This window comes from Oncorhynchus masou, chromosome 3 (assembly GCF_036934945.1).
Source record: "Oncorhynchus masou masou isolate Uvic2021 chromosome 3, UVic_Omas_1.1, whole genome shotgun sequence".
Lineage (NCBI taxonomy): Eukaryota > Metazoa > Chordata > Actinopteri > Salmoniformes > Salmonidae > Oncorhynchus > Oncorhynchus masou.
The window spans coordinates 8329464-8356700 of NC_088214.1; the positions used below are offsets into that span (position 1 = coordinate 8329464).

The window sequence follows — 27237 nt, forward strand, 5'->3', positions numbered from 1 at the left end:
TAAAGTAGTCACTGTGCTGTTTGGTATCATTGTGTTGCACCACACTGAACATGGACCAGAGTAAAGTAGTCACTGTGCACTGTGCTGTTTGGTAGTCACTGTGCTGTTTGGTATCATTGTGTTGCACCACACTGAACATGGACCAGAGTAAAGTAGTCACTGTGCTGTTTGGTATCATTGTGTGCACCACACTGAACATGTACAGGGTAAAGTAGTCACTGTGCTGTTTGGTATCATTGTGTTCACCACACTGAACATGGACCAGGGAAAGCCAAGGAGAGATTTGTCTGAGGAGATCAGAAAGACAATAATAGACAAGCATGGTAAAGTAAAGGCTATGAGACCACCTCCAAGCAGCTTGATGTTCCTGTGACAACAGTTGCAAATATTTGTAACAAGTTTAAGGTCCATGGAACTGTAGCCAACCTTCCCAGCCTCGAGAGGAAAATGGACCCCAGATTGAACAGAAGGAGAGTGCAAATGGTAGAAAAAGAACCAAGGATAACTGCCCAAGAGATACAAGGTGAAGGAACTTCAGTTTCGGATCGCACCATCTGTCGCTTTCTGAGCGAAAGTGGGCTTCATGAAAGAAGACCCCAGGAGGACGCCACTTTTGAAAGAAAAACAAAGATAGATTGGAATTTGCTGAAATGCATATTGACAAGCCACAATCCTGGGGGAATGTCCTTTGGACAGATGAGTCAAAACTGGAGCTTTTTGGCAAGTCACATCAGGTCTATCTTCACAGATGAAAAAATGAAGCTTTCAAAGAAAATAACAACATACAGTGCCTTGCGAAAGTATTCGGCCCCCTTGAACTTTGCGACCTTTTGCCACATTTCAGGCTTCAAACATAAAGATATAAAACTGTATTTATTTGTGAAGAATCAACAACAAGTGGGACACAATCATGAAGTGGAACGACATTTATTGGATATTTCAAACTTTTTTAACAAATCAAAAACTGAAAAATTGGGCGTGCAAAATTATTCAGCCCCCTTAAGTTAATACTTTGTAGCGCCACCTTTTGCTGTGATTACAGCTGTAAGTCGCTTGGGGTATGTCTCTATCAGTGTTGCACATCGAGAGACTGAAATTTTTTCCCATTCCTCCTTGCAAAACAGATCGAGCTCAGTGAGGTTGGATGGAGAGCATTTGTGAACAGCAGTTTTCAGTTCTTTCCACAGATTCTCGATTGGATTCAGGTCTGGACTTTGACTTGGCCATTCTAACACCTGGATATGTTTATTTTTGAACCATTCCATTGTAGATTTTGCTTTATGTTTTGGATCATTGTCTTGGTGGAAGACAAATCTCCGTCCCAGTCTCAGGTCTTTTGCAGACTCCATCAGGTTTTCTTCCAGAATGGTCCTGTATTAGGCTCCATCCATCTTCCCATCAATTTTAACCATCGTCCCTGTCCCTGCTGAAGAAAAGCAGGCCCAAACCATGATGCTGCCACCACCATGTTTGACAGTGGGTATGGTGAGGTCAGGGTGATGAGCTGTGTTGCTTTTATGCCAAACATAACGTTTTGCATTGTTGCCAAAAAGTTCAATTTTGATTTCATCTGACCAGAGCACCTTCTTCCACATGTTTGGTGTGTCTCCCAGGTGGCTTGTGGCAAACTTTAAAAGACACTTTTTATGGATATCTTTAAGAAATGGCTTTCTTCTTGCCACTCTTCCATAAAGGCCAGATTTGTGCAATATACGACTGATTGTTGTCCTATGGACAGAGCCTCCCACCTCAGCTGTAGATCTCTGCAGTTCATCCAGAGTGATCATGGGCCTCTTGGCTGCATCTCTGATCAGTCTTCTCCTTGTATGAGCTGAAAGTTTAGAGGGACGGCCAGGTCTTGGTAGATTTGCAGTGGTCTGATACTCCTTCCATTTCAATATTGTCGCTTGCACAGTGCTCCTTGGGATGTTTAAAGCTTGGGAAATCTTTTTGTATCCAAATCCGGCTTTAAACTTCTTCACAACAGTATCTCGGACCTGCCTGGTGTGTTCCTTGTTCTTCATGATGCTCTCTGCGCTTTTAACGGACCTCTGAGACTCTGATCACAGTGCAGGTGCATTTATACGGAGACTTGATTATACACAGGTGGATTGTATTTATCATCATTAGTCATTTAGGTCAACATTGGACCATTCAGAGATCCTCACTGAACTTCTGGAGAGAGTTTGCTGCACTGAAAGTAAAGGGGCTGAATAATTTTGCACGCCCAATTTTTCAGTTTTTGATTTATTAAAAAAGTTTGAAATATCCAATAAATGTCGTTCCACTTCATGATTGTGTCCCCTTGTTGTTGATTCTTCACAAAAAAAATACAGTTTTATATCTTTATGTTTGAAGCCTGAAATGTGGCAAAAGGTTGCAAAGTTCAAGGGGGCCGAATACTTTCGCAAGGCATTGTACCTACAGTGAAACATGGAGGAGGCTTGGTTATGTTCTGGGGCTGCTTTGCTGTGCCTGGCCTAGGGTGCCTTGAATCTGTGGAGGTCACAATGAAAAATGAAATCTCAAGACTATCAATGCATTCTGGAGCGAAACATACTGCCTTGTGTCAGAAAGCTCTGTCTCAGTCCCAGGTCATGGGTCCTCCAACAGGATAATGACTCAGTATACACACAGCTAAAAGCACCCAGGAATGGATAAGAACAAAACATTGGACTAATCTGAAGTGACCTGATTCCTGATCTGAATCCTATCGAACGTCTATGGAAAGAGCTAAAAGTTGCAGTCTGGAGAAGGCACCCATCAAACCTAGGCACCCATCAAACCTGAGACAGCTGGAGCACTTTGCTCAGGAGAAGTGGGCCAAGCTACCTGTTACCAGGTGCAGAAGTCTCATTGAGAGCGACAGAATACTTTTGATTGCAGTGATTTCCTCTAAAGGTTGTGCAACAAGATATTAGTTTAAGGGTCCCATAAATTTATTCCATATGGCATTTTCATTTGTTTTGTTATTTACAATATTATGTTTAATAAAAACATAAAAAGCAAAGTCTGATTTTCTATTAAATATGGAAAAAACAATGGATGCCAATTACTTCTGTCAGTTTCAAGTTATTTCAGAGAAGATGGGGAAAATGTTTTGGGGAGGGGTGCCAACAAATTTGAGAGTAATATGCAGATGTGCGATATCATTTTCAGGGCAGTTTTACTGTAACTCACCTTTAATTTATTCATAGTACATGAAGATACTATCTAAATGCATTGCAGAGGAGGGCTTTCTGTTCCAAGAATTTTGTGCCATGTCCTTGTCTAAACGGTGAGCGTTTTTAAAGTGAATTAGAAGCCACAGAACCGCCATTATAATGTGGTTGGTTTGTGGTTTCTTTTCATATCTTCGCCCGTTAGGTTCAGTTCAGGACAATTGTACTGCTGCTGCCTCCCAGCCTATTTGTTTTGGGTTTCTTATTTAGATATATTATTACCTTTTCTGTATTTTATATTCATCTAAACTCCTCTACTTTAGAGAAAAACGATAATTTAATCAGCGCTGTTTGACCTCTCAAATCTCAGACAATGGGCTATTCCACAGTCACAGAATGATGTTGAGACTTTTTTTCACAAAACTCGGTCAAACAAAAACCAATGGTTCCCAAGTTAAACCCAACGCACAATGACAACCTTGAACTGTTGTCTCCTGAAAATGTGAATCATAAAACTCTTAATAGAAGAACAGTGCAGAATGTCGGTTTGCGTTGTCATTCTGTCACATTTGACATATTCACTGTTCCAGGAACTGTATTTGTCAAATTTGTGAACTATTATTGGTCAGTGCTCGTCGACTTATTCAGTTGATCTCAGAGCAAGTTTATTCTAGTTATCTGTTTTTCGAATTTATTTGAAATTCAGCTTAGTTTGTCAGGAGTTCCAAAATGATTTCACAATCGTTTAGTTCTGAACAGACCCATTCTTTTTTTTGTCTCCAGCTGGACATTAATTTACATCACCAATCTGTGCAGGTAGCTGCCTCCAGCTGGACATTAATTTACATCACCAATCTGTGCAGGTAGCTGCCTCCAGCTCGACATTAATTTACATCACCAATCTGTGTAGGTAGCTGCCTCTAGCTCGACATTAATTTACATCACCAATCTGTGCAGGTAGCTGCCTCCAGCTCGACATTAATTTACATCACCAATGGGTGCAGGTAGCTGCCTCCAGCTCGACATTAATTTACATCACCAATCTGTGTAGGTAGCTGCCTCCAGCTCGACATTAATTTACATCACCAATCTGTGCAGGTAGCTGCCTCCAGCTCGACATTAATTTACATCACCAATCTGTGTAGGTAGCTGCCTCTAGCTCGACATTAATTTACATAACCAATCTGTGTAGGTAGCTGCCTCTAGCTCGACATTAATTTACATCACCAATCTGTGTAGGTAGCTGCCTCTAGCTCGACATTAATTTACATCACCAATCTGTGTAGGTAGCTGCCTCTAGCTCGACATTAATTTACATCACCAATCTGTGTAGGTAGCTGCCTCTAGCTCGACATTAATTTACATCACCAATCTGTGCAGGTAGCTGCCTCTAGCTCGACATTAATTTACATCACCAATCTGTGTAGGTAGCTGCCTCTAGCTCGACATTAATTTACATCACCAATCGGTGCAGGTAGCTGCCTCTCGCTCGACATTAATTTACATCACCAATCAGTGCAGGTAGCTGCCTCTCGCTTGACATTAATTTACATCACCAATCAGTGCAGGTAGCTGCCTCTCGCTTGACATTAATTTACATCACCAATGGGTGCAGGTAGCTGCCTCTCGCTTGACATTAATTTACATCACCAATGGGTGCAGGTAGCTGCCTCTAGCTCGACATTAATTTACATCACCAATGGGTGCAGGGGCGGCAGGGTAGCCTAGTGGTGAGAGCGTTGGACTAGTAACCGGGAAGGTTGCAAGTTCAAATCCCCGAGCTGACAAGGTACAAATCTGTCGTTCTGCCCCTGAACAGGCAGTTAACCCACTGTTCCTAGGCCGTCATTGAAAATAAGAATTTGTTCTTAACCTAGTAAAATAAAGGTAAAATAAAAAAATAAAAATGAAAGGTAGCTGCCTCTCGCTCGACATTAATTTACATCACCAATCGGTGCAGGTAGTTTTGCCCGCTCCATAGCGAGCGGCTTTATTTAGCCTAGTTGTGTACATGCGTGAGATGCGACTGAAATTGGTCATCTTGTTCTGACATGCGTGCGTTCTCTGAATTAGGCCCACGGAACTATACGTATAGAGGAACTTTAGTATCTTTGACTTTACGAGAGTTGGCTTAACGTTGGACCAGAGGTAGTTAGCTTGTGTGTGCAGAGCGGCACCAGAATTTAAAAACACGTTTTACATATTTGCATTTAATAAATCCAGTGTGAAACGTAATAACTAGTATCCTTAACTATAATTAATTGAGGAAGTTAATCCATTCTTCCCTTATTAAAAATCTGACAGGCATGTCGGCTGTGCGTCAGTGGGGGAGGGGCTGCGGTAGCCTGTGGGGGAGGGGCTGCGGTAGCCTGTGGGGGAGGGGCTGCGGTAGCCTGTGGGGGAGGGGCTGCGGTAGCCTGTGGGGGAGGGGCTGCGGTAGCCTGTGCTTCAGTGGGGGAGGGGCTGCGGTAGCCTATACGTCAGTGGGGGAGGGGCTACGGTAGGCCTTTTCAGTGGGGGAGGGGCTACGGTAGGCTGTGTTTAGTTGGGGGATGGGCAGGTAGCCTACCTGTACACACACACTGGAAAAGATTTACAGCTTGGCAGACACTGGAATACGTTTCTGAGTGACCGAGTGAGGGCTTTGCATAGGCGGAATGCAGAACATAAAGTTATTAACAGATTCCCATACCGGTTCTGTTCAGAAACAGTTTAGATCACTTTTGTTCCCGGTTCTGATTCTGTTCTTTGAAAAATGTTGTTCTTTTACAGGTTTTTTTTTAATGTTCCCTGAACCGGTTTCAACCCCTGGTGTCAGTTATTTTTCATACGTGATTAACAAGTTTGTATTTAGTTCGAGTTTTATAAGAACATTTCTATTTCGTTTTAGGGACAAAAGTGGTGTCTATCCTCCCTGTTAGATAGTGATAGGGATGCACAAGCTGGGCCTATTTGAAACATCGTCATCTCCTGGCAGCTTTTACCCACAGGTCTCAAAGTTGGAAAACCACATTAGAAAAACGTAGTGACTGTGGATCTGACCTTTCTGGACAGATAATGGTCCTGCACATTTATTTATTTAACGAGGTAAGTTGACTGGCAACACCTCATTTACAGCAAAGACCTGGGGAATAGTTACAGGGGAGATGAATGAACCAATTGGAAGCTGGGGACGATTAAGTGGCCATTTGGGTATTAGGAATTTCACCTGGACACCAGGTTTAACACTCCTAGTGTGTTAACCCTGGGCTCTTTAGTGACCCCAGAGAGTCAGGACACCGGTTTAACGTCCCAACCGAAATACGGAAATGTCCCCAATCACTGCCCCTGGGATATATATATATATATATATATGAGGGGCTACGGTAGCCTATACGTCAGTGGGGGAGGTGTTTCCAGTGTGTGTGTGTGTGTGTATATATATGTGTGTATATATATATATATTTTTAGACCAGAGGAAAGAGTGTGTCATACTGGCCCTCCAAAACCACTTCCAGCAGCATCTGGTCTCCCATGCAGGGACCGACCAGGACCAACCCTGCTTAGCTTCAGAGGTAAGCCAGCAGTGGGATGCAGGGTGGTTTGCTGCTAATGGGATTCTCTACTTAAACTTGCTCTACTCGTACAGAACAGGCTACTCAGGAGAATGAAACTCGTATTCTCCACTTTGTACCCGGTCTCTCCTCTACTCGTACAGAACAGGCTACTCAGGAGAATGGAACTCGTATTCTCTACTTTGTACCCGGTCTCTCCTCTACTCGTACAGAACAGGCTACTCAGGAGAATGGAACTCGTATTCTCCACTTTGTACCCGGTCTCTCCTCTACTACAGAACGTACAGAACAGGCTACTCAGGAACAAGCTACTCAGGAGAATGGAACTCGTATTCTCTACTTTGTACCCGGTCTCTCCTCTACTCGTCTCTCCTCTACTCGTACAGAACAGGCTACTCAGGAGAATGGAACTCTACTCGTACAGAACAGGTATTCTCCACTTACTCAGGAGAATGTATTCTCTACTTTGGTCTCTCCTCTACTACAGAACAGGTACAGAACAGGCTACTCAGGAGAATGGAACTCGTATTCTCCACTTTGTACCCGGTCTCTCCTCTACTCGTACAGAACAGGCTACTCAGGTCGAATGGAACTCGTATTCTCTACTTTGTACCCGGTCTCTCCTCTACTCGTACAGAACAGGCTACTCAGGAGAATGGAACTCGTATTCTCTACTTTGTACCCGGTCTCTCCTCTACTTGTACAGAACAGGCTACTCAGGAGAATGGAACTCGTATTCTCTACTTTGTACCCGGTCGGTCTCTCCTCTACTCGTACAGAACAGGCTACTCAGGAGAATGGAACTCGTATAATGAAGTCCGATCAAAGCTGAATCAATGTCTGCTAGATCACATCATGATAGTTTTCTACACAACCCAACATAATAACACAGTAGAACGTTACTGCAGGACAGAAACACCACCTCATTTCCGAGGAGATTTTAGGACGATTGTGCGAGCCGTCAAATGTTTCTCTCACGTGGCCACAACTCAACAGCGCACCACTAGGTAAAATATGTGCTTTGATTGAGGCAAACACAGGTATGCTACAGTTTACGCCATCTGCTCTACAATTCGCTCACTGTACGTATTTCGAAACAACTCCGTACATAACTAAGAAGTTGTAAATGCCTTTTCCTGTGAAACTGATTGAGAACGAATGGTTGGCATGCAGATGCTGCATGGATATGTCACCGGTGAAACTTGAAGAATTATCAGTCGAAATTGACAGGGAGAAATGTGAATTGATGACGACAATGTGTGTGTAAAGTAAAGGTAAAGAAACACATGCGCAGGTCATGATAGATCTTTTCAGGTGTTCCAGGGGGGCTGGACGGGGAGGTTACCTACTCCTCTACAGCCTCGGCCTGAGGAGGGGAGGGGCTGGACGGGGAGGTTACCTACTCCTCTACAGCCTCGGCCTGAGGAGGGGAGGGGCTGGACGGGGAGGTTACCTACTCCTCTACAGCCTCGGCCTGAGGAGGGGAGGGGCTGGACGGGGAGGTTACCTACGGGGAGGTTACCTCTACAGCCTCGGCCTGAGGAGGAGGAGGAGGGGGTGGGACGGGGCGGTTACCTGCTCCTCTACAGCCTCGGCCTGAGGAGGGGAGGACGGGGAGGTTACCTACTCCTCTACAGCCTCGGCCTGAGGAGGGGGACAGGACGGGGCGGTTACCTACTCCTCTACAGCCTCGGCCTGAGGAGGGGAGGGGCTGGACGGGGAGGTTAGCCTCGGCCTGAGGAGGGGAGGCAGGACGGGGCTCCTCTACAGCCTCGGCCTGAGGAGGGAGGGGCAGGACGGGGAGGTTACCTCCTCTACAGCCTCGGCCTGAGGAGGGAGGGGCTACAGCCTCGGCCTGAGGAGGGGAGGGGATGGACGGGGGCGGTTACCTGCTCCTCTACAGCCTCGGCCTGAGGAGGGGGGGGGGAGGCCGGACGGGGCGGTTACCTACTCCTCTACAGCCTCGGCCTGAGGAGGGGGGGGGGGTTAACCTACTCATCCACAGCCTCGGCCTGAGGAGGGGGGGGGGGTGGCTGGACGGGGCGGTTACCTACTCCTCTACAGCCTCGGCCTGAGGAGCGGAGGGGGTGGCTGTTAACCTACTCATCCACAGCCTCGGCCTGAGGGCGGAGGGGGTACCGGTTACTCATCCACAGCCTTGGCCTGAGGGGGGGAAGATTTATTTATTTATATAGATTTATTTTGATTTATTTTAATTTTGTTTTGTTTGAAAATGGTTTCAGTTTTCGTAATCCAATAATAACCTTGCATCAGAGGTACAGACTCTCAATGTGTCTGTTCGCATTAGTCCATCAGCCCCCAGCAGTTGTCTGTCGGTCGGTGTGTGTGTGTGTGTGTGTTAGGGTTGGGTGGTATCCAGTTTTTCCTGTACCATATCAGGTAGACGGTACACAAAGGGGCACTATTTCTTTCAACAACAACAAAAAATAAAAATGTTTGTTTTGGGAAGCACAATTGTTTGGGGGGCAGCAGGGATCCCTCTCAAACTGTGTGTGTGTGTGTGTGTGTGTGGTTGACTGTTAGTCTTCCAGCCCCCAGCCTTGTCCTCTTTGTCCTGTCTGTCTATGAGCAATCCATGTTCTCTTCTCACACTAATGAAGAGTAAGCCAAGGTGAGAGACCGAGAGAGAGCATGGTGGTTTCCATGGTAACCCCATTGGTTTGTGCGATGTTCCTTTCCCCCTGTTGATAGGAAGGACTCTTAACAGCTAGGCTGCTCCTCAAGTGGAACCCTAATCCCCATGGGCCCTGGTCAAAAGAATGGCCAGGGAATAGAGTGGCACTAAGGACGCAGGCAGCCCTAGACTGGACTACCTGCGGTGTTATGGATAGAATAGGATGTGAATACCCACCGACAAGACTCATTAACTCAGTTACATCTGTGACAGTTGTTCGTTCCTGTTCTCCTTGGTTGTTCTACAGCAGCCTTTTCCAAACTTTTTTTGTGCCAGGGACCGACCGGCAAGGCATGGCCTTCTTCCTCTGGGGGGCCCCAACTAAAAAAAAAAAAATAAAGATTGACAATCGATTTTAAATAATATAAAAACTGTTTTATTTTGATTTCCTTTTATTTTTACTTGAAATAAAATCTGATTTGTATTTGTTCACATGCCAAATGAAACAGGTGTAGACCTTACAGGGAAATGTTTACTTTACGAGCCCTTAACCAACAACGCAGAGTTAAAAAGTAAGAATGAATTAGCAAAAAAGGAAATAGTAACACAATAAAATAACAATCCTGTTGGGCGGTTTATACTACGTATACTAATGAAGTTTGTATTGACTTGGCTGCCTTTATGGTCTACCTGTGCTCTCCGTGTCGTCTTCAGGGGCTGTCTGTCCGTGTCGTCTTCAGGGGCTGTCTGTCCGTGTCGTCTTCAGGGGCTGTCTGTCCGTGTCGTCTTCAGGGGCTGTCTGTCCGTGTCGTCTTCAGGGGCTGTCTGTCCGTGTCGTCTTCAGGGGCTGTCTGTCCGTGTCGTCTTCAGGGGCTGTCTGTCCGTGTCGTCTTCGGGGCTGTCTTCAGGGGCTGTCTGTCCGTGTCGTCTTCAGGGGCTGTCTGTCCGTCTTCGGGGGCTGTCTGTCCTTCAGGGGCTGTCTGTCCGTGTCGTCTTCAGGGGCTGTCTGTCCGTGTCGTCTTCAGGGGCTGTCTGTCCGTCTTCGGGGCTGTCTTCGTGTCGGGGCTGTCTGTCCGTGTCGTCTTCGGGGGCTGTCTGTCCGTGTCGTCTTCGGGGGCTGTCTGTCCGTGTCGTCTTCGGGGGCTGTCTGTCCGTGTCGTCTTCGGGGGCTGTCTGTCCGTGTCGTCTTCGGGGGCTGTCTGTCCGTGTCGTCTTCGGGGGCTGTCTGTCCGTGTCGTCTTCGGGGGCTGTCTGTCCGTGTCGTCTTCGGGGGCTGTCTGTCCGTGCCGTCTTCGGGGCTGTCTGTCTGTCGTGCCGCCTTCGGGGCGTCTGTCCCGTCGGGGCTGTCTGTCGGGGGCTGTCTGTCCGGGGTGTCTCGTCTTCGGGGGCTGTCTGTCCGTGTCGTCTTCGGGGGCTGTCTGTCCGTCGTCTTCGGGGCTGTCTTCGTCCTTCGGGGTGTCTGTCCGTGCCGTCTTCGGGGGCTGTCTGTCCGTGCCGTCTTCGGGGGCTGTCTGTCCGTGTCCTCTTCGGGGGCTGTCTGTCCGTGTCCTCTTCGGGGGCTGTCTGTCCGTGTCCTCTTCGGGGGCTGTCTGTCCGTGTCCTCTTCGGGGGCTGTCTGTCCGTGTCCTCTTCGGGGGCTGTCTGTCCGTGTCCTCTTCGGGGCTGTCTGTCCGTGTCCTCGGGGGCTGTCTGTCCGTGTCCTCTTCGGGGGCTGTCTGTCCGTGTCCTCTTCGGGGCTGTCTGTCCGTGCCTCTTCGGGGGCTGTCTGTCCCGCTTCGGGGGCTGTCTGTCCGCGTCCTCTTCGGGCTGTCGGGGGCTGTCTGTCCGCGCCCTCGGGGGCTGTCTGTGTCCTCTTCGGGGCTGTCTGTCGCGTCCTCTTCGGGGGCTGTCTGTCCGTCCTCGTCGGGGGCTGTCTGTCCGCGTCCTCTTCGGGGGCTGTCTGTCCGCGTCCTCTTCGGGGCTGTCTGTCCGCGTCCTCTTCGGGGGCTGTCTGTCCGCGCCGTCTTCGGGGGCTGTCTGTCCGCGCCGTCTTCGGGGGCTGTCTGTCCGCGCCGTCTTCAGGGGCTGTCTGTCTGCAATAAAAAATACTAAAAATAGTTTAGTCATATGAAAGGTTCCATCATGTAGAGCAGTGGTTCCCCAACCTCTTATAGTCCCGTACCCCTTCAAACATTCAACCTCCAGCTGCGTACCCCCTCTAGCACCAGGGTCAGCACACTCTCAAGTGTAGTTTTTTTTGCCATTATTGGAAGCCTGCCACACACACACTATACAATACATTGATTAAACAAGAATGAGTGTGAGTTTTTGTCACAACCCGGCTCGTGGGAAGTGACAAAGAACTCTTATAGGACCAGGGCAGAAATAATAATATAATAATAATAATCAATAATTTTGCTCTTTAACCATCTTACATATAAAACCTTATTTGTTCATCTAAAAATGGTGAATAACTCACCACAGGTTAATGAGAAGGGTGTACTTGAAAGGATGCACATAACTCTGCAATGTTGGGTTGTATTGGAGAAAGTCTCCGTCTTAAATCATTTCCCACACAGTCTGTGCCTGTATTTAGTTTTCATGCTAGTGAGGGCCGAGAAACCACTCTCACATAGGTACGTGGTTGCAAAGGGCATCGGTGTTTTAACAGCACGATTTGCCAAGGCAGGATACTCTGAGCGCAGCCCGATCCAGAAATCTGACCGTGGCTTCTGATTTTAAATTCAGAAGCCACTGGCATTGCGCGTACGCCTGGGGGGGTAACCATACTCTATTCATCATGTATCATAAATAATACTATTTAGGACTATATACTGTAGCATTTGGGAAGTCATCAACAACTGTTGTTCAAATTCAGCCCACAATATATATAGGGTATAGGTTTTCAAGCTTTGGTTGATCTACAAGTTAGTAATAAATATGTTGCATTCACGTCTCCATCTCAACCAAAAAATAACATTTAAAGAATTGGCTCCGATGTAGCTATCCAAGCAGGAGATACATCTCCTTTGAATGTTAATATTTGGTTGTGTTGTCAACCAAACATAATTTAATATTACTTTTGTAAGACAGGCTTAATATTAGGTTATTGAATGTCTTACAAACTATGTAACAGTATTTATTCAACCTTTAAAATGAGTAACGCCTCCCGAGTGGCGCGGTGGTCTAAGACACTGCATCGCAGTTACTAGCTGTGCCACCAGAGATCCTGGTTCAAGTCCAGGCTCTATCGCAGGCGGCCGCAACCCGGAGACCCAGCGCACAATTGGTCCCGCGTCGTCCGGGTTAGGGCAAGGTTTGGCCGGCATGGATGTCCTTGTCCCATTGCGCTCTAGCGACTCCTGTGGCGGGCTGGGCGCATCCACGCTGACGCGGTCACAAGATATATGGTATTTCCTCCGACACATTGGTGCGGCTGGCTTCCGGGTTAAACAGGTATTGTGTCAAGAAGCAGTGTGGCTTGGTTGCGTTGTGTTTCGAAGGACGGACGGCTCTTGACCTTCGCCTCTCCCGAGTCTGTAGGGGAGTTGCAGCGATGAGACAAGACTGTAACTACCAATCGGATACAACGAAATTGGGGAGAAAGGGGTAAAAATAATATATATATATATGAGTAACACATCCATGGCCACATTTTGAGGTTATTGTAACAATAAGTGTCTTATGTAATCATAGAAACTGTCTGTGGACATCTTCATAATTGCTGAAAGAATCTGAACAGAATTTCAAATGGCATTGATCACTTGCAAGAATTATCATATAGATTCTGGTACAGGTGAGCCACATAAAGATTCTGGTACAGGTGAAGCACACAATATAGATTCTGGTACAGGTGAGCCACAATATAGATTCTGGTACAGGTGAGCCACAATATAGATTCTGGTACAGGTGAAAGCCATAGTGATATAGATTCTGGTACAGGTGATCAAACTTGCCTGATTCTGGTACAGGTGAGCCACAATATAGATTCTGGTACAGGTGAGCCACCTAATGTTACCAGATTCTTCCAGTTGAGCCAATGAATAGATTACAGGTGAGCCACCCCAGGTGAGCCACAATAAAGATTCTGGTACAGGTGAGCCACAATATAGATTCTGGTACAGGTGAGCCACAATATAGATTCTGGTACAGGTGAGCCACAATAAAGATTCTGGTACAGGTGAGCCACAATATAGATTCTGGTACAGGTGAGCCACAATATAGATTCTGGTACAGGTCCACCAAGAGCCACAATAGTCACTGTCACCACACTGGACTGGTTCTCTCAGTACAGGTGGGCCACAATAAAGATTCTGGTACTGGTGAGCCTGGCAAGGTCTGTCCCAAATGGTATCCAATGCACAACTGTTGACCACAGGTGAGCCACTATATAGATTTGGTACACAGGTGTCCACATTAAAGACTGGGTGTACAGGTGAGCCACAACATAGTCACTGGTACAGGTCAGACACAATAAAGATTCTGGTACAGGTGAGCCTGTCTGGTTCATAAAGATTCTACTACACACCTGAGCCTGACCAGTATGCTGGGTCTGGTACCTAGGTATCACAATGACTGACCAGATTCTATACTGGCCAGGTGAGCCACAATATATGCTGGATCACACACCTGGACCAGGTGAGCACACAGTGTCACACAGACTTCTGGTATGCTGGCCCCTTCACTATCACACACCTGACTGACCAGTATGTATCACAGATTCACCTACTGTATCACACACCTGACAGGTGGCCCCTTCACAATCACAGATTCTGGTACAGCCCCTTCACCTACTGGATCACACATGACTGATATCTGGCCCCTTCACAGGTGAGCCATACACCTGACTGACCAGTATTCTGGCCCCTTCACCTACTGCCACAATATAGACACCTGACTGACCAGTATGCTGGCCCCTTCACCTATTGTATCACACACCTGACTGACCAGTATACTGGCCCCTTCACCTATTGTATCACACACCTGACTGACCAGTATGCTGGCCCCTTCACCTATTGTATCACACACCTGACTGACCAGTATACTGGCCCCTTCACCTATTGATCCACACCTGACTGACCAGTATGCTGGCCCCTTCACCCTGACTGACCAGTATCTGGCCCCTTCACACTACCTAGACTGACCAGGTATCTGGCCCCTTCACCTACTGTATCACACACCTGACTGACCAGTATGCTGGCCTTCAGTTCTGATCACACACCTGACTGACCAGTATGCTGGCCCCTTCACCTATTGTATCACACACCTGACTGACCAGTATGCTGGCCCCTTCACCTATCACACACCTGACTGACCAGTATGCTGGCCCCTTCACCTACTGTATCACACACCTGACTGACCAGTATGCTGGCCCCTTCAACTACTGTATCACACACCTGGCTGACCAGTATGACTGGCCCCTTCACCTATCACACACCTGGGACCAGTATGCTGGCCCCTTCACCTATCACACACCTGTCTGTCCAGTATGCTGCCCCCACTACTGTATCACACTACTGTTGACCAGTATGCTGGCCCTTCACCTATCACACACCTGACTGACCAGTATGGGATCACACCCTGACTGACCAGTATGCTGGCCCCTTCACCTACTGTATCACACACCTGACTGACCAGTATGCTGGCCCCTTCACCTACTGTATCATACACCTGACTGACCAGTATGCTGGCCCCTTTCACAGCTGGCCCCTTCACCTACTGACTGACCAGTATGCTGTCCCTCCCTGTGTCATCCATCTCACCTGACTGGACCAGTATGCTGGCCCCTTCACAGTTTATCACACACCTGGCTGACCAGTATGCTGGCCCCTTCACCTATCACACACCTGGCTGACCAGTATGCTGGCCCCTTCACCTATCACACACCTGACTGACCAGTATGCTGGTCCCTTCACCTATCACACACCTGTCTGACCAGTATGCTGGCCCCTTCACCTACTGTGTCACACACCTGACTGACCAGTATGCTGGCCCCTTCACCTACTGTATCACACACCTGGCTGGCCCCTTCACCTACTGTATCACACACCTGACTGACCAGTATGCTGGCCCCTTCACCTTCACCTACTGGTCCCTTCACCTATCACACACCTGTCTGACCAGTATGCTGGCCCCTTCACCTACTGTGTCACACACCTGACTGACCAGTATGCTGGCCCCTTCACCTCACACACCTGGCTGGCCCCATCACCTACTGTATCACACACCTGACTGACCAGTATGCTGGCCCCTTCACCTACTGTTTCACACACCTGACTGACCAGTATGCTGGCCCCTTCACCTACTGTATCACACACCTGGCTGGCCAGTATGCTGGCCCCTTCACCTATCACACACCTGACTGACCAGTATGCTGGCCCCTTCACCTATCACACACCTGGCTGACCAGTATGCTGGCCCCTTCACCTATCACACACCTGACTGACCAGTATGCTGGCCCCTTCACCTATCACACACCTGACTGACCAGTATGCTGGCCCCTTCACCTATCACACACCTGGCTGACCAGTATGCTGGCCCCTTCACCTATCACACACCTGACTGACCAGTATGCTGGCCCCTTCACCTACTGTATCACACCCCTGACTGACCAGTATGCTGGCCCCTTCACCTATCACACACCTGACTGACCAGTATGCTGGCCCCTTCACCTATCACACACCTGACTGACCAGTATGCTGGCCCCTTCACCTATTCTGGCCCCTTATCACACACCTGACTGACCAGTATGCTGGCCCCTTCACCTACTGTTTCACACACCTGACTGACCAGAATGCTGGCCCCTTCACCTATCACACACCTGTCTGTCCAGTATGCTGGCCCCTTCACCTACTGTATCACACACCTGACTGACCAGTATGTTGGTCCCTTCACCTATCACACACCTGACTGACCAGTATGCTGGCCCCTTCACCTACTGTATCATACACCTGACTGACCAGTATGCTGGCCCCTTCACCGTATCACACACCTGGCTGGCCCCTTCACCTACTGTATCACACACCTGACTGACCAGTATGCTGGCCCCTTCACCTACTGTATCACACACCTGACTGTATGCTGGCCCCTTCACCGTATCACACACCTGGCTGGCCCCTTCACCTACTGTATCACACACCTGACTGACCAGTATGCTGGCCCCTTCACCTATCACACACCTGACTGACCAGTATGCTGGCCCCTTCACCTATCACACACCTGACTGACCAGTATGCTGGCCCCTTCACCTATCACACACCTGTCTGACCAGTATGCTGGCCCCTTCACCTACTGTGTCACACACCTGACTGACCAGTATGCTGGCCCCTTCACCTACTGTATCACACACCTGGCTGGCCCCATCACCTACTGTATCACACACCTGACTGACCAGTATGCTGGCCCCTTCACCTACCGTATCACACACCTGGCTGGCCCCATCACCTACTGTATCACACACCTGACTGACCAGTATGCTGGCCCCTTCACCTACTGTTTCACACACCTGACTAACCAGTATGCTGGCCCCTTCACCTACTGTATCACACACCTGGCTGGCCAGTATGCTGGCCCCTTCACCTATCACACACCTGACTGACCAGTATGCTGGCCCCTTCACCTACTGTTTCACACACCTGACTGACCAGTATGCTGGCCCCTTCACCTATCACACACCTGACTGACCATTATGCTGGCCCCTTCACCTACTGTTTCACACACCTGACTGACCAGTATGTTGGCCCCTTCACCTACTGTATCACACACCTGACTGACCAGTATGTTGGCCCCTTCACCTACTGTATCACACACCTGACTGACCAGTATGTTGGCCCCTTCACCTACTGTATCACACACCTCACTGACCAGTATGCTGCCAAATTTGTTTGCTAGTTTCCTGCTTCAGTGTCTATATAGATATCTTTGACAGACGTTACTATGGAATACCGAAGTATAATTACAAGCATTTCATAAGTGCCAAAATCTTTTATTGAGAATTACATGAAGTTGATGCAAAGAGTCAATATTTGCTATGTTGACCCTTCTTTTTCAAGACCTCTGCAATCCGCCCTGGCATGCTGTTAATTAACTTCTGGGCCACATCCTGACTGATGGCAGCCCATTCTTGCATAATCAATGCTTGGAGTTGGTCAGAATTTGTGGGGTTTTGTTTGTCCACCCTCCTCTTGAGGATTGACCACAAGTTCTCAATGGGATTAAGGTCTGGGGAGTTTCCTGGCCATGGACACAAAAATCAGTGTTTTGTTCCCCGAGCCACATAGTTATCACTTTTGCCTTTTGGCAAGATGTTCCATCATGCTGGAAAAGGCATTGTTCGGCACCAAACTGTTCCTGGATGGTTGGGAGAAGTTGCTCTTGGTGGATGTGTTGGTACCCTTCTTCATTGATGGCTGTGTTCTTAGGCAAAATTGTGAGGGAGCCCACTCCCTTGGCTGAGAAGCAACCCCACACATGAATGGTCTCAGGATGCTTTACTGTTGGCATGACATAGGACTGATGGTAGCGCTCTCCTTGTCTTCTCCAGACAAGCTTTTTTACGGATGCCCCAAACAATCGGAAAGGGGATTCGTCAGAGAAAATTACTTTACCCCAGTCCTCAGCAGTCCAATCCCTGTACCTTTTGCAAAATATCAGTCTGTCCCTGATGTTTTTCCTGGAGAGAAGTGGCTCCTTTGCTGCCCTTCTTGACACCAGGCCATCCTCAAAGTCTTCGTCTCACTGTGAGTGCAGATGCACTCACACCTGCCTGCTGCCATTCGTGAGCAAGCTCTGTACTGGTGGTGCCCTGATCCCACAGCTGAATCAACTTTAGGAGACGGTCCTGGCGCTTGCTGGACCTTCGTCACAACAATTGAACCGCTCTCCTTGAAGTTCTTGATGATCCGATAAATGGTTGCACCTAAATCAATCTTACTGGCAGCAATATCCTTGCCTGTGAAGCCGTTTTTGTGCAAAGTAATGATGACGACACGTGTTTCCTTGCAGGTAACCATGTTTGACAGAGGAAGAACAATGATTCCAAGCACCACCCTCCTTTTGAAGCTTCCAGTCTGTTATTCAAACTCAATCAGCATAACAGAGTGATCTCCAGCCTTGTCCTTGTCAACACTCACACCTGTGTTAATGAGAGAATCACTGACATGATGTCAGCTGGTCCTTTTCTGGCAGGGCTGAAATGCAGTGGAAATGTTTTGGGGGGATTCAGTTCATTTGCATGGCAAAGAGTGACTTTGTAATTAATTGCAATTCATCTGATCACTCTTCATAACATTCTGGAGTATATGCAAATTGCCATCATACAAACTGAGGCAGCAGACTTTGTGAAAATTAATATTTGTGTCATTCTCAAAACCTTTGGCCACGCCTGTATACCCGTTGCAAGACACAATGGTTGATGCTTATTTATAAAACCCTGTTAGGCCTCACTACCCCCTATCTGAGATATCTACTGCAGCCCTCATCCTCCACATACAACACCCGTTCTGCCAGTCTGCCATTCTGTATAAGGTCCCCAAAGCACACACATCCCTGGGTCGCTCCTCTTTTCAGTTCGCTGCAGCTAGCGACTGGAATGAGCTGCAACAAACACTCAAACTGGACAGTTTTATCTCAATCTCTTCATTCAAAGACTCAATCATGGACACTCTTACTGACAGGCTGCTTTGTATGATGTATTGTCGTCTCTACCTTCTTGACCTTTGTGCTGTTGACTTTGCCCAATGTCTGTACCATGTTTTGTGCTGCTACCATGCTATGTTATGTGTTGCTGCCTTGCTATGATGTCATCTCAGGTGTCTCTTTATGTAGTGTTGTGTCTTGTTGTGATGTATGTTTTGTCCTTTATTTACATTGTATTGATTTGTTTTAATCCCAGGCCCCGTCCCCGCAGGACTTTTGGCTTTTGGTCGTCACTCATTGTAAATAAGAATTTGTTCTTAACTGACTTGCCTAGTTAAATAAATAAACATGCTCGCTCGCACCTTCACCTATCACACACCTGACTGACCAGTTGACCCCAGGTACAGTACACACATAGCTGAGAGGATAGTCTGATGTCCAACAATAAAACAATTAAATCAACTTTTTTTTTTTAATTGCTCAGAACTGCTATTAGTAATTTTGGAAAAAGGCTCTTACAGATTGACTGATGCTTGTAATTGACACCTAAGTATTGTGATAATATTGTATCGTGAGTTTCCAGGCAAATTGTTGAAGATAAAAACCTGCATAATCCCTTTTGGACAGACCTACGTAACACAAATTGACCATCTGACCAAATTACTTGAGATTTTAGATCTGGGATAGTGAGATTAAAGTGTTTAGCTCATGTATTGATTTAGTTACAGAAGTTACAGCCTCAGCCCACGTACCAAATAAGAGTGACTGATGACAGCGCTAACTTCCGTATTAGAATAGAATGTGGGCAACAACCAATGACAGCACTTAATACTAGAATGTAGGTGATAACAGCCATCAATGGCGCTGTATGTTATAATGTGGGTAAAAGCATGTCTTTGGTAACAGACAGATATATGGTTACTGAACCAATGTCAGAGGCATAGGTTTAATCAAATCAAGACACAACCACATTTTGCTGTGATTAAATTTATTATCTCAAACTTTCTGGTCTATTTTGATTCTAGGCCTTTTGTCTAATTTTTTTATTTTTTTCTTTACCCCAAAACTGGTTTTGCAATTTTAAGATGACCAAATATTACACAATTCGCTGTGTGCAACTCTCTTTCTCTGAACTATGCCAAGCGTATTGTACAACCATCTCATGAATTAGCTGTATCTATTGTCAGTCGGGATGCGTGTGTAAATTCAATGAGGAAGCCAAGCCAGTAACAAAGCCATATTCCAACCTATGTTGTCATAATTGTGTGGTTTGTTCTATAACCCATTTCTTCATATGTCACTGTAATATCCAATAAGGCCGTGACAACACAGTGGCGGGATAAATTCAACGACACCTACCTTTTTGTTTCATCACAAAACCGGAGAGCCACATCTGTTTGGTGAAGTCCACAAAGCAAATATTGCCTGCAACAAACAGTTGTATCAGCTGCGGTATGGTCAAGCAAGTTCATGTTTTCGAGAGGTTACTAAACAACTAGTGATTTAGAACCACAGAGTTACCGTGAGTCAGCACAAAGACAACAGGAGCCCTGCCTCTGCTATTCCAGCACCATTTCAACATCAAATCAACAGGGCGATACATGCTTTGTTTAATACACTGAAAACAAACTTAAAGATACCAAAAACAATTTAGTCCAATCAATGTTGATAAATACAGTATCATGTGGTTGTCCATTGTACTGGTGTGTGTGTGTGTGTGTGTGTGTGTGTAAGTAAAACAAATGTTGACTCCACCTATTTGTAGACGAGCTGAACGCCAGTCAAAATAAAACCAATCATGAAGGAAAGCCTGCTCATTAAAACACTTCAAATTTCTCTTATGAATAAAACGTGGGTTTGTCTTAGGAACCTTAGTATTTCTAACAGCAACAGCAGCACAAAGGTCACTTACATCATTAACCACAAACACCAACCGCAGAATATTTATGTGGAACATTTTGTCAATATCAAATCAATCAGGGTAGATTGATTTGGGCATTTAAGATTTGGGCGAGTGGGTGAGTTAATCAACTGGGTAAGATTCATAGAATTACAAAACATTTTTAAATCATCAGACACCGGCTTTAATAACCAACACCAGTTGAGATCACCAATCAAGATCATTTCACTGGAAAGAAGTTTAGACATAAGGTTAATCAGAGAAGAAAATGCATCACCGAGAGCAGAGGGGGGGTCTATAACAGCCAATCACAGTTATAGAGAGCAGAGGGGGGTCTATAACAGCCAATCACAGTTATAGAGAGCAGAGGGGGGTCTATAACAGCCAATCACAGTTATAGAGAGGCCACAGTTTTGAAACCCCACAGTTATATTCATAGAGAGGCCCTTTGAAACCTCAATATTCAAAGCAAGAAATTCCAACTGTTTACAAATAGTTTCAGACTTTGCAACACTTACAGGGAATTTAGTTTTTACATATATAGCCACACCCCCACCTTAACTCGATCAGTGCGATAAACATTGTAACCACTTATACAAATATCCTTATCAAAAACAGACTTGCTGAGCCAGGTTTCAGAAAACACAATTACATCAGCATCAGTTGATTTAGCCCAAATCCTAATCCCATCCATTTTTGACGAGATTTAAATGAAAAATACCAAAACCAGATCTTGATTTAAAATCAGAGGGGGTTTGGAGACATTGCATATCAGGGCCAGGGTTAGGTTGCACGTTACCTGATATCTCCATCCAAGGCTTAGGAAAGGGTCTATTTAGCAAGCTAGCTACTGCAGGACATCAACACAAGCAGACCAGAAACTTTTTTATGAAAAAGTTTTGCTTAGGAATTTATTAGATTGATCTGAAGCCAAATCCAAACTGGCCTCCCTTGGGTGGTGTTTTTCTGCACCAGGACAACCCACAGTTGAGCTCAGCTCAACGCTGATTGGCTAATTCTTTTTAATATATATATATATATATATTTATCAAGGGAGACCAAATTCTTGCTGGCATCAATCAATCAAATGCTACGGCAACAATATGTTATACTCTTTTTGTCCAGACAGCATCAGATACATGAGCTACACCTACTGAGACAGAGGGGGCGCTGTTTCCCTGTCCAGACAGCATCAGACACATGCGCTACACATACTGAGACAAGGGGGCGCTGTTTCCCTGTCCAGACAGCATCAGATACATGTGCTACACATTCCGAGACAGAGGGGGCGCTGTTTCCCTGTCCAGACAGCATCAGATACATGAGCTACACATACTGAGACAAGGGGGCGCTGTTTCCCTGTCCAGACAGCATCAGATACATGTGCTACACATTCCGAGACAGAGGGGGCGCTGTTTCCCTGTCCAGACAGCATCAGATACATGAGCTACACATACCGAGACAGAGGGGCGCTGTTTCCCTGTCCAGACAGCATCAGATACATGTGCTACACATACTGAGACAAGGGGGCGCTGTTTCGTTCGCAAGTGATGGTTTCTCGAGTGAGATTCAGCCACTTGCGAATTGACTGAAAAGACGAATTGACGAATGAGAAATTATTTTATTCATTTTTATTGGTCAAATATTTTGGGAAGCCCGGCCTCCCTTGGTATTCATGAATACACTGTCTATTTAAACGTTTATCAATGGTAGTCAGTTGGGAATCGTTTCCCATTTGTAGAAATGATCGCCAACTTGCCAAGATATAAATATCTTCTCGGTAATCTGCTTAAGTTACTGATAGTCAGGCTGATGGGGTTCTTAATTATGTTAATTATGCTAATTCATTCACCATTCACTACAACACAATTATTTCCCCTGAAGGGATAAATAAAGTGGTATTGAAATAAGTCAAATGTTAATGTTAATGTTAATGACTGAGGTTGAATGTATGTTAAAGTAGGTCCTGTAAAGATTTGTTTAATGAACTTGGTAGGCTGTAGTAAGAAAAATAAACGATAGCCTACCGTAGTTTGTTTATATCTATCTATCTATCTATCTATCTATCTATCTATCTATCTATCTATCTATCTATCTATCTATCTATCTATCTATCTGCTCTTTCCATGACAGACTCACCAGGTGAAAGATATGATCCCTTATCGATGTCACTTGTTAAATCCACTTCAACCACCTTAGATGAAGGGGAGAAGACGGGTTAAAGAAGGATTGTTAAGCCTTGAGACAATTGAGACGGATTGTGTACGTGTGTCATTCAGAGGGTGAATGGCCAAGACAAAATATCTAAGTGCTTTTTATACAGGGTATGGTAGTAGGTGCCAGGCGCACCAGTTTGTGTCAAGAACTGCAAAGCTGCTGGGTTTTTCTACGAGCAACAGTTTCCTGTGTGTATCATGAACGGTCCATCACCCAAAAGACATCCAGCTAATTTAACTGTGGGAAGCATTGAATCAATATATGCCAGCGTCCCTGTGGAACGCTTTCGACACCTTGTAGAGTCCATGCCCCCAAAGAGTTGAGACTGTTCCGAAGGCAATAGGGGGTGTAACCCAGTACTAGGAAGGTGTTCCTAATGTTGGTTAAACTCCAGTGTAGGTTGAATGTCCTTTGTAAAAAGCTGAACTCTGAGACGTATATTAGCAGAGCCCTAACTGATCATTAATTAATTAACCCCCAAAAGAATAACTTTACATGAATAGGATAATAGATCATGTGCTCATTCTGGTTATTCCTCTAAAGTGGTTGGTTGTTGAATACTGTTTAATAAAGTCCATAGAAATTAGATGGACATCACACCAAAAAATGTCTTGAATTAGACGATTTATTTTTGGTATGCTGTCCTTAACTAAGTTCCGTCTCTAATCCGTTTGTTTGTCTCTTCCCCTGAAGTCTCCAATGGGATCTGCTCCAGTAAGGACATCCGGAACAACGTGACCAACCTGCGCTCCCTGGAGAACTGCACGGTCATCGAGGGCCACCTGAAAATCATCCTCATGTTCAAGACCAAGCCCGAGGACTTCAGGGGTGTCAGTTACCCAAAACTGACCGTGGTCACAGACTTTCTGCTCCTGTTCAGGGTCTACGGTATGGAGAGTCTCAAAGACCTCTTCCCCAACCTCACCGTGATCCGAGGTAACAACCTGTTCTTCAACTACGCTCTGGTCTTCTTTGAAATGCTGCAGCTCCGGGATATCGGTCTCCATAGCCTGATGAACATCACCCGAGGAGCGGTGAGGATCGAGAAGAACCCGGACCTCTGCTACCTCTCCACCCTGGACTGGTCCAAGATCCTGGACACGGTGGAGGACAACTATATTGTGTCAAATAAGAATGACAGGGAGTGCGGGGACGTGTGTCCCGGGGCGCTGGCCAAGGGGAAGGCTACCTGTCAACAGACCACCATCAATGGGAACTTCAACGAACGTTGCTGGACGCACAAGCACTGCCAGAGAAGTAAGACACTGGGTTCTTTTATTATTATATATTTTTAAAATGTATTTATCCTGGAAGTTCCATTGAGGTCAGAAGGCCTTTTTTGTTTACGAGGGGAGATGATGGTGGGAGTGTCTTTAAATGCATGTAAAAATTGCACACTAGGAAAGATGATGATTGACCTTGCGGTTGTTGTCTTCCTTTTCTGCAGTTATTTCCATGTTTTTCGATGCTCTGTTGTCCCTGCCATAACTTGCTGTGCACAGGGCTTCCACTGGTTTTAATGTGTCAGGTTATTTATGTTTGTGTAGTAGTCAGGCACCATGTTGATTTTGCTTCTCCTTCCGTGTTGTGCTATTTATAAGTGAAAGTATATCAGTGAATGTATCTGATTGAGGGGGAGAGAGAGAGAGAGGGGGGAGAGAGAGGGGGGAGGGGGAGAGAGAGGGGGGAGAGAGAGGGGAGAGAGAGAGGGGGGGGGGGAGAGAGAGAGGGGGGAGAGAGAGGGAGAGAGAGAGGGGGGGAGAGAGAGGGGGGAGAGGGAGAGGGGGGGAGAGAGAGGTGAGAGAGGGGGAGAGAGGGTGAGGGGGGAGAGAGGGTGAGCGGGGGAGGGAGGGGGGAGAGGGTGAGAGAGGGGGAGAGGGAGAGAGAGAGGGGGAGCGGGAGAGAGGGAGCGGCGGGAGAGAGAGGGAGCGGGTGGGAGAGGGAGCGGGTGGGAGAGGGAGCGGGAGAGAGTGGGAGGGAGCGGGAGAGAGTGGGAGGGAGCGGGGGAGCGGGAGGGAGAGGGAGGGAGAGGGGGTGGGAGAGGGAGGGAGCGGGAGAGAGAGGGAGGGAGAGGGGGTGGGAGCAGGAGAGAGAGGGAGGGAGCGGGAGGGAGGGGAGAGGGGGGAGAGAGAGAGAGAGAGAGGGGGGGGGGGAGAGAGAGAGAGAGAGGGGGGAGCGGGGGAGAGAGGGTGAGCGGGGGAGAGAGGGTGAGAGAGAGGTGGAGAGGGTGAGAGAGAGGGGGAGCGGGGGAGAGAGAGGGAGGGAGGGAGCGGGAGAGAGAGGGAGCGGGAGGGAGAGGGAGCGGGAGAGAGGGAGGGAGCGGGAGAGAGGGAGGGAGAGGGGAGAGGGAGGGAGGGAGGGAGGGGAAGGGAGCGGGAGAGAGAGAGAGGGGGAGGGAGAGAGAGGGAGGGGAGGGAGCGGGAGAGAGAGGGAGGGGGAGGGAGCGGGAGAGAGAGGGGGAGGGGAGAGGGAGAGAGAGGGAGGGGGAGAGAGAGGGAGGGAGGGGAGGAGGAGAGAGGGAGGGAGAGGGAGGGGGAGAGAGAGGGAGGGGGGAGAGAGAGAGAGAGGGAGGGGGGGAGGGAGAGAGAGAGAGAGGGAGGAGAGGGAGCGGGGAGAGAGAGGGAGGGGGAGAGAGAGAGAGAGGGAGGGGGAGGGAGAGAGAGAGAGAGGGAGGGGAGGGAGAGAGAGAGAGGGAGGGAGAGGGAGCGGGAGAGAGAGGGAGGGGGAGAGAGCGGGAGAGAGGGGGAGGGAGCGGGAGGGGGAGGGAGCGGGAGAGAGAGAGAGGGAGGGGAGCGGGAGAGAGGGGGAGGGAGGGAGGGAGAGGGGGAGGGAGAGAGGGAGAGGGGGAGGGAGCGGGAGAGAGAGGGAGGGAGAGGGAGAGAGGGAGGGAACACAAACTACTCGGGTTTACAGTGATGTCACTTAATAATCAGAGACCCAGTCTCCAGGGAAGTCAGATTACAGAGAAGAGTTGTTGGAAAGTGAGGTGTGTGTGTGTGTGCTTCTGACAGACAGGCAATGCTGCTGTGGTCTTGCCAAGGAACACACACTGTATCTCTGTCTGTCTGTGTGCTCTACTAGACCTGAGAGTGTTGTTGTCTCAGTCTAGTCAGACATGACCTGTGCAGAGAGACTGTAGTGGAGTCTAGTCAGACATGACCTGTACAGAGACTCTGTAGTGGAGTCTAGTCAGACATGACCTGTACAGAGACTCTGTAGTGGAGTCTAGTCTAGTCAGACATGACCTGTACAGAGACTCTGTAGTGGAGTCTAGTCAGACATGACCTGTACAGAGACTCTGTAGTGGAGTCTAGTCAGACATGACCTGTACAGAGACTCTGTAGTGGAGTCTAGTCAGACATGACCTGTACAGAGACTCTGTAGTGGAGTCTAGTCAGACATGACCTGTACAGAGACTCTGTAGTGGAGTCTAGTCAGACATGACCTGTACAGAGACTCTGTAGTGGAGTCTAGTCAGACATGACCTGTACAGAGACTCTGTAGTGGAGTCTAGAGATGCACAAACACACACAGGTGTTGATGTCATTTCCTGAGTGTAGACAGGCTGACAGACTAGTAGCTACTGAACCTGAGAAACCTTCATTGCCTCCCAAATTGCACTCTATTGCCTCTATACATAGTGCACTACTTTTGACCACGCTCCAAAGGGTTCCATTTGGAACATGTACTCCTTTTGACCACGCTCCATAGGGTTCCATTTGGAACATGTACTCCTTTTGACCACGCTCCATAGCGTACCATTTGGAACATGTACTCCTTTTGACCACGCTCCATAGGGTTCCATTTGGAACATGTACTCCTTTTGACCACGCTCCATAGGGTTCCATTTGGAACATGTACTCCTTTTGACCACGCTCCAAAGGGTTCCATTTGGAACATGTACTCCTTTTGACCACGCTCCATAGGGTTCCATTTGGAACATGTACTCCTTTTGACCACACTCCAAAGGGTTCCATTTGGAACATGTACTCCTTTGACCACGCTCCATAGGGTTCCATTTGGAACATGTACTCCTTTTGACCACACTCCAAAGGGTTCCATTTGGAACATGTACTCCTTTTGACCACGCTCCATAGGGTACCATTTGGAACATGTACTCCTTTTGACCACGCTCCATAGGGTTCCATTTGGAAC

The 27237-nt window shown here is 47.4% G+C and overlaps 1 protein-coding gene across 1 annotated transcript in view; it reads left to right on the plus strand.

The window, feature by feature from the left end:
- The window catches only part of LOC135509425 (insulin receptor-like), a 157083-nt gene that overhangs the window by 27303 nt on the left and 102543 nt on the right, over positions 1-27237 (plus strand). Inside the window, exon 2 of the mRNA XM_064930075.1 lies at positions 23776-24339. Coding sequence (XP_064786147.1) covers positions 23776-24339 — 564 coding nt within the window. The remainder of the gene's footprint in view (positions 1-23775; positions 24340-27237) is intronic.